The 12,131-nt window shown below is 22.1% G+C and overlaps 1 protein-coding gene across 1 annotated transcript in view; it reads left to right on the top strand.

Annotated features, from left to right (window-relative positions):
- The first annotated feature begins 5,414 nt into the window (after positions 1-5,414).
- Positions 5,415-12,131, top strand: part of side (motor axon guidance molcule sidestep) — a 49,845-nt gene continuing 43,128 nt past the window's right edge. The window contains exons 1-2 of the mRNA XM_011498249.1: positions 5,415-5,421; positions 6,342-6,477. Of these exons, the coding sequence (XP_011496551.1) occupies positions 5,415-5,421; positions 6,342-6,477 (143 nt within the window). The remainder of the gene's footprint in view (positions 5,422-6,341; positions 6,478-12,131) is intronic.

Here is a 12,131-nt window from a genome sequence, read left to right as displayed (position 1 = left end):
CGATCAATGGACGAGCACTGATTTACGCATTATCAACTACGGCAATAGTGTTAACTATAATTCAATTTCAATAATAGTTTCAACTACTAAGTTGCTATCAGTAGAATTCTGCTTCTATTCTTCCTAACGGATTACAGCCTTAATAAATATATACCACTTATGAAAAATATGCATTAATATAATTTTCAAGCTTTATTTTATTGATTATATATTAATTATGAAAACATTTATAAATACTATTTTATAATTCAACGAATTTAATCATTTATATTTATAATTGCACTAATGACATCGAAATTTCTAAATATTAATTCTGTCGTCACATTACAAATCTAGATTTTTCAATAAATATAAAAATACATCAGATTATTCAATTAAATTATTATTATTGTTGTTCTAATTACCTTTTATAGTCATATCGTTTTAGAGATAAATTTAATAAATATAATATATAGTTGAACTATATTCTTAATTTTCTCGAATGCGAATTTCTGAACGTGTGCATAAACATACAATTAAAAGTATTAATTGCAAGGAATAAATTTATAAAACCTCTTGATATTTTTGCAGGGCAATTTTAATCTAAAAAAAATATATAATTATTATATCAACTTTTAATTTGAATAAAAATTATAAAAAATTTTTTTTATTTATTTATAACAATTTGATTAAATTTCAAAAATTCTACAAAAATAGAACTTAAAAAATCTGAAAATTCTTTATAATAATTGTTTAACATATTTTTATTATATGATACTTTTTTAATTACATAATATATAATATTTGTTTACTCAAGTTTATTGTAACTCATTACAAAGATCACAACAATTACAGTTTATATTTTTCATATATTAAATAAATACATTAGATAGAGAACTTGTTTTTATTAAAATTTAATACAGTCTTTATTATAAATACAATGCATTTATACAAATCATAAATTACTTTATTGATTTTAAAAGTTTTAAATCTACAACATTATTAACATGATTGTATTATTAAAACTGTCATTATTCTTTAATAAATAAAAATGAATAAATAAAGATAAGATACATTAAATTCTCAAAAAAGCAAACAATTTTTTGAGTATTTGTCAAAATTGTGAAGATGATTAATATTCATATATTATAAAATAATATTTTTCGGATTTATTTTTCGGATAGTATTGACAAAAAATTCCATTTATATTGAACAAAAATTTTGTGTATATTTTTAAATTAAAATGATATATATTTTTACAAATTCTTTCGATTTTGTTAATAATTTATTTAAATAATATTATAATTATTTATATTATATTTCCATAATTAATTTCATTAATAAAAAAGTAAATTATAATGAGATTCTTTGTCCTTATAATAAATAAATACTTTGGACTCTAATTAATTCTTATTAGACTGTAAAAGGACATAAAAGGTTTTATAGTTATGATCTGTATCATAGTTAATCTTTTATGTTTAATAAGCTTAACTTTTATTAATAAGCTTTCATTCATTTTCTCAAAACTATCTCCACTTTTAAATTTTTATTATAGTTTTATGTACATTTGCTATTCTATATAAATATTCTTGTTGTTTAGTATTAACAATTTATTTAATTATTTATAGAAACACATAAAAACTCATAATAAGGCCTATCAATAAAAAAAATAATATATATATATATATATATATAGTAAAATAAGGTTGTAGATCAGTTCGCAAATCAATTTATATCTTTATGCAAAAATTATTATTACTGCAAATGCAATTATCTCATTCACCATTGAAATGTATGTAGACGAAATCATTTTTAAATGATTGAAGTTAATTTTGTCCAACGTTAATTTACACCTATCCTTCCATTTATCATTTTCCTATCTCGAATGAATCGCGATTCCTGTGTACCAGTAACCCCAATTCACTCTATTCCTCAACAATGGTAATTCTAAAGTTAACCATAGAAATTACATGTGACTTTCACTAAGAATATAATAGAAACATTAATGTATACAGAGGCCCAATGATAGGGACACACCCCAACAACACACCCAACCCCACACCTCTAAAATCTCGGATATAATTTCAAACATCAGTAAAATCATGTGTCATGAAAACCAAATTACAAGCAAATCGAAGACAAGAATTCGGACAATGAATAGTCCGCCGTTATAATAGGCGGCAAATTTTGTATGATCTTCATGAATTGGAAGTTTGGTCAATCTTGTACATATGTATCAATCTAGAAGAATACGAGGAAAATACAAGAATACTAGAAAAGCACCAAAAATGTTAATGTAAATTAATAAAGTAAATTGGTCATTTAAAATGTCATTAATTTTATTTATCTATAAATAAATAAAATATTAATTATTATTCTTGTAAGAAAACAAATATATATTTTGTAGCAATAATTAATTGCATACTAGATTCTCAAGTATAAGTTTTAATGTATTTATTGTTACTATGTACATTTATTTAATTTCTGCCTCGTACACTGATAATTAAGTTCATTTTATTAATTTTAATACCTTAATATCTTTAAAATATCATGAACAGAAATTTCATAAAAATAATAATTCAAAATCATAAATTATACGTAGTATAGATTTTATTATTACATATATATACGGACTATGAATCGCAACTATAAAATTAATTTTACTGTTAATTATTATGAAATGCCAAAACAATACAAAATTATAATTTATATTATATTATATATTTACTTAATAATATTAATATTTTATTTATTTTGAAATATAAAATATAAAATATAAAATAATTAAAATTTATCTAGTAGAATATATATAGAATTTGAAAATTAATTAGTTCGTAAACATTATAAACATTAATTATTAAATTTTAAATTTTAATGTATTTATAGCAATTTTTATTCACTATATTTAATACAGTATAAACAAAAAGTGTTAAGTTTTAAAACTCTTATATTCAACTATACATAGAAAAATAAAATGAGAATTTATATAGAAGAATTAAAATATAAAACAAAAATCATAATTAATTTGATAAGCTTAAACAAAAAAAAAATTTCTTAGAATTTTGAATATAATTATCTTGTATAATGTAAATGCTTTATTATTGGAATTTGAAAAAATTATCTATGTTCTTTATATAGAAAATTGCAAATGATATAGCTTGAAAATAATATATGCATTAATGATATTAAAAAAAATGTTACATCTATAAAATGTTAGAGTTAAAAATAAGAAAAACAATTATTTGTATTATTAATAATATTAATAATATTAAAAAATTTTGTTATAGAGCTTATATAAATCATAACTTATTCATGTATTGAAGTAATAAGTATAGTTTCGTACATTTTTATCAAAAATAAAAAAAGTTAGGTTTTTTTATTACGGGTTTAGACAAGTGGATTCGATAAATAATTTATATTTTCATATACTATATAATTTAATAGATTATAAGAAATGTGTATAAAATAATTGTTTAAATAATCTAAAGTTTCATAAAAGAGCTACCTTACAATATATTTTATAATACATTTTAATAATAGCTAAATAATAGAATATTATATAATACATTATAATTATAGCTACATTATAAAATATTATACTATATTATAAAAGAAACTGCAAATTGTATAAAAGTGTAAAGGAGAGAAGAAAATGTAGAACTAATATTATTTTTGAAAATTCTATGGTCTACGCACGAAGAAAAATAAGAAGTGAAACACACTGCATAGCATTCTTTTCCAGAATTGCCTTGATTCATCCTTTTTGTATTTGAACTCGACTTCTTTTATCGTGTACTTTTTCAAGTTATAATTTACATATTTGATCTAAACTACAAGTATACATACAACTACAAGCATAATGACAAACAAGAATGTAAATGACATCTTAATTGCAATAATGATAGATAAAAAAATTTAATATGTGTAAAAATATTAAAACTGGATTTTTGTATTTTTATATGCAATATCATATTAACATTTTACAATAGTACAATATATATTAAAATTATTAGATACTTTGTTGTATATAAACGAAAAGAAGATTGCTGAACTATAAAATCTATCGAGTTATATTACCAATAAATCCAGTATCTCGCAGCGAACTTTTATTAAATTATAGTTTTGTCTTTCACATATAGACTTAAGCTTCTTATTACTTATACCCTTGTCACGAAGGTTTTGAAATAAATAGTCAGCGATTTCAAAGTAAAGTCTTTTTCATGCATCTAACTTTTTGTATATTTTGAATTCTAGAACCACAGTGCTTTTCTGTGTTAATATCATAAGATTCTTTCACTTTATTTGAAATCTCATAAACATATAAAGTATCAATAATTTTTAATATTTTTGCATTAGCATTTATCATCCAATTTAAAAATTGAATTTCGAAGATTTCATTAATTATTAAATTTTCAATAATAGATTATGAATAATAAAAATTTTCCAGTATAAAAATTATCCATGTAAATACTTAATTAAATTTATACTAATCAAAATATTATTAAAAAATAACTGCAAAAATATCTGCATCTAATTTACGTAATTGTTATGTTGGACCATATTATTATTGGACATTATTATTAACCATTTTATATCTAAATCAAATTATAAAATATTTCAATCAATACAGTTATTCATAATATGAATTATCAAATACTAAATGTATTGTTTTTTTATCTACAAACGGTTAAATCTTCACGAACAAAACAGTACATAGAAAAAAGTACAATTCGTATTATATTTTTATTAATTATGGTATAGTATTTTTTATTTTCTTTTATTATTGTTCGAACTCTATAAATTTTACTCAATTCTTCTTTTGTAAATGGTTTATTTTTTAATTAATTTCCAAAATTGTATGAGAAATAAAATTTAGAATGAAAAAGGGAAAACAATAAAAGAAATAAAGATGGCGAAAGAAAGAGAGAGCTGAAAGTAATTGAAAAATGGAGGGAGTGAGGGATAATGGAAAGATTAGAAGAGTAGTTGTAAGAAGTAAAATTCAGTTCGAAAATGAGTAATTGAAATAAACAAAAATGACAAGTGAAGTTGACAAAATAAAAAGAGAAATTAAAACAATTAATTAAAAAAGATGAAAGTATATAAATAAAATATCCCCTTTCATTTATATTTATTTATATGTTTAAATTACAATGCAGCTGGTAGAATTTAATTAACGATTGCTTTTATGAATAAGGAAAAGTAGTTAGTTGTCGCCCTCTTTTGTGGTTTGATCAGAACCATTTGTTGTGGCGTGACCGGTAATGTCTCGCAGTACTAATTAGAATTAGGTAGGGGTCTACTGTCAGGATCGGCGCCCTCTTTAGCGGTCTGATAAGAATAAAGTCGGAGGGCTTCTCTGATACGGTAGACCTGGGCCTCGAATGAAAAGTTTGAATGAAAAGAATGATCATGAAAAGTTTGTCCCGGGTAGCATGATCGGTAAGGTCTCGTTCTGCTAACGAGAATTAGGCCGGGGTCTATTAATAAATATGATAAGGTAGACATAGGCCAGGACCGGTCACGAGAAATAGGCGAGGATTTATTATGAGTGTAAATAATATTGATAACTGTACAGCAATAATAATTGAATAATAATAATAATAATATACCTTGCAGGGATTCCTTCAGACGAGTCCGACTTTCACAGATATTACTGACACTAGTTTCACTTGAGTAATTCAACAAGACTGTTTTCTTCTCCGTTCGTTGCTTCTTCAATACGATTGCGTACATTTAATGTTATAAATTCTTGGAGGCTTTAGTGAATTCTCTGGAAGTAAGCTTTGACAAATTCGAGAAGCTTCTTTTGCTATTCGGACAATTGCGCCTTAATCTAAATACAATGTATCGAAATCGTATTTTAAGATACAATAAATTCTTATTTTTTGTTGGGTGGTTCAATCCTGAACAAGATTATATAAATGTATATAAAAGAGTGTTAATTATTTTTATTAGTAAATATGTTTCTATAACATATGTATACAATTTTTTGTCGTGAAATAGATATATTCTATTTCAAACCGAAATCACATTTCTGATATTATATAAAAATATTTTAAATGATATATTTATTTTCTAAATATAAATTTAATATAGATTAGGTTTCTATTTTATGAATATTTTTTTTTAATTTCTATTTTCATTTACAATTTGTAATTATGAATAATTAATTATTATATTTGTATTTTCATTTATAATTTGTAATAGATGAAAACAAAATTGTAAAAAAATATGAAAATAAATTTAACAAATTTAAGTCAATTAAAACAAATCCTGTATTATTATCTGACTATTAAAACAGTTAAATTATTTATTAATAATATTAAGAATATACTAATTTTTTGCTATATTATTATTAGGTTTAATCAATCAAGTTTGGGCAATTGAAGGGGACGATGTTGAGCTTCCTTGTGACCTAACACCAAACACCCACATAAGGGATACAGTAAGCATGATTCTGTGGTTCAAAGATGACGCTGGCATACCTTTATATAAGTAAGAAAAATAAATTATATTGTTAATATTTGAAGTTTTATAAAATAAAATTATTGCAAAATTAATTTGATTTAATTTATTTAATATATTTAAAGTAAAAAGTACGTAAAATAGATCTCAGTTTCAAAGAAATTTTACAAAGTGATCAATGAAAATTATTATAAATACTACGTCTATGTAGGTGTTTAGATAAAAATTTCAAATATAAAGATTAATTGTACATCTGCTATGTAAAATTGAATGAAAATTATTATAAAATTTTTCATTTAAATTTAATTTAGTTGTTTTTGCCGGGAGTTATTTCTAAGAAAAATATACTATACAATGTTAGAAGACATCGCATCAATTAATTTAACAGACATTTTAGTTGATAAAAGATTTATTTTTTCAATTAATTAAAAAATAATTATTTATTTTATATATCTTGATTATTTCCTTAATTTCAATAGAATTTTTTTATTTGAAATACAATTTTTAATTTTCAATACAATTTTTAATTTTCAATACAATTTTTAATTTTCAATACAATTATTTCATTTTTAATACAATCTTTCATTTTCAATACAATTTTTTATTTTGAATACAAATTTTTACTGCAATACATTTTTCCCATTTTACGGCATTTATAATTTTTTAATTATACAAAATATTCGTGTAAAGTTTATTTTTACTTTTATTTGTATTGCTTAAAATAGATTTTTTACTAAAAAACATTTATTCTCCTATATTGTTTGAATGTATAGAATAGTATATACATGCTTTTGCAATTTCTCAATTATAATTGATTTCTATATACTTGTATGTTATTCCAAAATCATAAAGTATTCAATTTTCTTTCAATTTTTAACGCTGAAAAATATTAAAAATTAGAAATTATTAATTATGTAAGTCCAGTTGACCATTTATTTTGTAACTGAGTTTATTTTATATTTAATTATCACGTAGATAAGTAATTTATATAATTCAACATTTATATGTGTTATTAAATTAAAATTTAAAATTGTATATAAATTAAATTTTAAACAATATTATAAATAGAAGAAGTCTGTAAAATTATTAGACTTAAATTCTTACAGCGGCAAAATATTTCAGCCTACTTGTATATTCATTCGACACCTTATTCATATTAGAGATATTTTTTCAATTGACCAATGAGATCTAAAATTTCATTTATTGATAATGATAAACAAGTTCGCTCTTACAACAAAATCCGACTAGAAATGCAAAAATAGTGAATTAGATATAGAATGAAAGAGACAGAGGGAGAGAAAATGGAAAAGACAGAATTACTGATAGAAGTGTAAATGAACGAGGCAGAAAAAGAAAAATAGTCAGAAGCGGAGAATAGACAGAAGTTGGCAATACCAGTTAGTCGGAGATGGCATTATTCCGAAGTTGTTTCTCAAAATTTCTCGGTACCCCGAGGATAGAGACGCTCGTTAGCTAACTGTGAGATTACGAATACGAGTGCCTCCACAATAGTTTACCGGCTAGTTTATTAATTTACACACGAGCGTTCGTCCTCGAACGAACAATTCCTTTGTACAGAGCGGCAAGAATAAATTGCAAGGCACTTTTCTATCATCACAGTTCAAATTGAATGCAATCGTATAAAGGCATAAGGTTGGTCATTTCTTTTTAAGGATAATAAACCCCCAAATGGTACAACATGGTGTTCGCTACAGTTATCATTGGAAGGTGTTATTCACATGAGTACAGAAGCCCTTTGACTTTTCGAATAAGTTAATCCAGTCTATTTCTCAAATACTAAAATGTCGTACACTCTGTACTAAGCGAATTTTTAACTTATTAAGACAATTCCCTTTTTTTCATTTACCTTAATTTTTCGCAGCTCAAATTTGGAAAGTTTTTTTAACTATATTTTATAAAATACGTCAATTTAAATTAATGTATGAATTCTGAAACATAAAAACAAATTGATTCGAAATCAAATATTATACTAGGATTTTTAGACGTAGAATAAAGTAATCAAACTTTATAAATATGCTAATATCTATTAATATATTTTTTTGTTTATGTGGTTAAATTACTATCAAATTTTGACAAAATATATTGATACCAATAAATTTGGATTAACTTGTACTTATTCGTAACGTAAATAAGATGAATGTAGATTCGAAAAAAAAAATTTCATATCAGTTTATCGCTTAAAATTTTTTCAATGATTATTAATTTTTAGTTTACCGTATTTAAATATGCCATATTAATTAAAATTTAATTTCGTTTACATATAAATATTTCATGAATACACACGTTAACGTAAATAATGTTTAGGATTTTATGAGAAAGATGTTATGAAAAAAAGTACAGTATAACTAAGTTTAAAGAAAATTACTATGTTCTAAATGTGGATTTATTTACTTAAAATAACTTTATTTTCCTACACATTTTATAAAATACTGGCATGATACGATGTTCATAAATAATATGAATAAGTATATAATATACTAATGTAGACAGTATGTCCATACAAAATTTTCAAGTTTGATACTAAATATTTTTTCCTTTTTTTCCATTCCTCTACTAATTCTTTATATCGTACATAAATATACACAAATTAAGGCCTCTATTTTTTTTTATATCCTTATTCACAGAATAATCAAATTTAATACGCTATTTTCAAAATTTTTATAATTATACCTACTATTTAACAAATGTTCGCTTATCAACAAATTCTTAAATGGAGTTTGTTATATACATATATTTACAATATTGTTAGAAAATAATAAAAGTATTTATTTATAAACACAAAAACTCCCAAATAAACATAAAAAAAATCAGTTTTCTTTATTTTAGAATTGACAGCAAAAACATTTTTATATATATAAAAATTTTTTATATTTTTTTTACTTAATTTAAATTGAAAATACTCCAAGATGTATTTGATGAAAATGTAAATTAGTATACGCTTTCGGTTAAGATGGAACGATTGAAATGCAAAATATAAAAATTAATAGTTAATCTAAAGAAAACATTATTATAAATTATTAGGTTAATATTAAAATAAAAAAGATTCAATAAAATACGGTCTTAGACTTTAGGTTGTAAATAAAAATTTATCATGAAATTCATTCAGATTTAATTGTTTAATAGTCACTTACTTTTTTTATAACAATTTCATATACTTGGTCCGATAGGAGAGTCATAAATCAACTGAAATAGTTGTTTGTTGAACAGCTCGTTAAATTACGTTTGTCAGTATATATACTCACAGAACATTCAATAAGACATTATTTTAGTCGCATGATATTTTATAATAAATTATATTCTGCATATTTTAGTTAATATTTAATTATTGACTTTTTAAATTATAATTGAAATTATATTTAAATAAACTAATTTGCAATAAATTAACTAGCTATAATTTTTTAAATAAATAATACAAATACGTACATTTCATTTATTAATACAACAAATTCTTATTATAATCATGGAACATATTCTATAAATGTGTTTTACTTAAATAAAGAAATATTCAATATTATATTTTTAATAATTTTTTCTAAATCATATAATTAAAATTGCTTTTAATTAAATCAGCGATCTTTTTTATAATAAGGAACAAAATTTTGAAACTTTCGGGACTGTTCGGCAAAAAATTTGAAAATCAATTTGTTTTAATCAATTTCAAAACTATTTTTAATCTTATTCATTAATATATTAATATGATATAACTTTTTGCTAGTATTTTGAATCAAATTAAGCATCGACATGCTTATGTTCTTTCATCTATTTTTACGTCCAGTAACTTATATATGTAAATCTATAAATTAATAACATTTCCACTTAAACCTATCAAAACAACTTGCATTAAAAGCCATTTAAAAATATTTTACCAAAAAATATGAGATTCTTGACAATTATTTTTGGATATCATTGATGCAAGACTTAATTTTCGTAAGATATAAAATGTAAATGCGGTGATTGTATTCAATCGTTCCATTGGGGGCAAAGCGAATGACATCTATTCCATTTTCCTGGTAGTATCCTTAGCTAGTATGTAATACTGAAATAGAATTGAAGCTCCTTTTTGGCAGTAACCAACAATCAGCTTCTATCCACTATGAGCTCTCAAGGGGGTACCTACCGACTGACGACCGTCGATTGCTAGACCCACCTTTATAATATTATGACACTAAATTTCACGTAATTACAAGTTCTTTGTCCGTTTTGTATTACATCTTTTGTAATCGTCAACAATTGTTAATTCTTTTATATCCACGCTATTACAATCCTTTACTAATATATTTTGAATTTTTTTAAATTGCAGTAATATTAGATTATACATTGTAACTTAAAATGAAACTGCGTAATTAAATGGTCTATTTTCTAGTTTAAATTTTGAAGATCAAAATAACAAAAACAAATATTGAATTGTGTAAATATCTCTTTGTTATTGAGAATTCTAATAAATATAAATTACAATATTTTGTGATAATCTATTTCAATCAAGATTTTAACATTAAGGTAGTTTGACTAAATCATCTTTCCATATGTATATTAAAAATGATTAATATCAATACCATTAATTTTATTGCTATTGTGTCATTAAAAATTTAATTTAGCGATCGGTTATTGTATTTATATTTCTATATTCATGAGAATTTAAGTAAATTTTAAAGTTTCAATTCTAACTGGTTATTTTTAATTATTATTAAAATATAATTAAAATTCAAATGTTTAAATATCTAATAATATTAAATATTGCGTATTAAAGATTTGTTAAAGACTAACTAAATTACGATTAAAGACTTAAAAAATTATTTAAGATTTAATAAAAATAATTTTTAATGATATAAAAAATGAAATTATATAATCTTCATTTTATATTTTAAATTGTAAACATTGCAAATTCGTAAAAAGCGTATGTATTAAAAACGCTATAATTAATCTTGCTTTGATATTTGAAAATAACTGGAGTATATAAAATCATTGTTCGTTAACTTCTTAAAAAGTATTTCTGTACACAATTTCGTCATTAAGTTTCATTCGTATATGTTTTTAAACATACTTTCCTTCTTTTATACTGTGTAATTTATTTTTACAAGTAAATATAATATGATATTCATAATAAAATATTACTTTTGAATTTTATTTTAACAAATGAAATAAAAATTGTAAACAGTAAAAAAGAGAAAAGAAGAATTAATTAGAAAAGAGCACATTTAAAGTATATAAATTCCATTAAATATGTTTCCTTTCATAAGAATATAAAAAGTTACTATATATTTAAAAATAATTTAAAAAGACTAGATAAATACATTTTAATACATACGCAAGCATACAGATAAATATATACAAGTACGAACAAAAATTGTATGATATTGAAATTCTAAAAATTTAACATTAAAACGACGTATAAAATTAAAGATTAAACTTTAATAGAAATTTTGTAAAATGAAAATATTTAAACATTATATATACATTTTTTAATTTTAAATTATATAACTCAACAATCGTCGAAAGTGTTTCTAATATTTGCATTTTTTAAGTGTATTAATATATTTAATTTTAAACTTTAGCTAGAAATTAAAAAAATGATTATGTATCTACATATTTGGCTAAATAATTTTTATTTATATTTTTATTATTTTTTGTATTTTAACTTCGTTTTAAATTCTTATAATGAAAAT

Source organism: Ceratosolen solmsi, unplaced genomic scaffold (assembly GCF_000503995.2).
Source record: "Ceratosolen solmsi marchali unplaced genomic scaffold, CerSol_1.0 scaffold14, whole genome shotgun sequence".
NCBI classification, from domain to species: domain Eukaryota; kingdom Metazoa; phylum Arthropoda; class Insecta; order Hymenoptera; family Agaonidae; genus Ceratosolen; species Ceratosolen solmsi.
The sequence above is the reverse complement of the archived record's forward strand: the minus strand, read 5'-3'. Positions and strand labels throughout refer to the sequence as shown.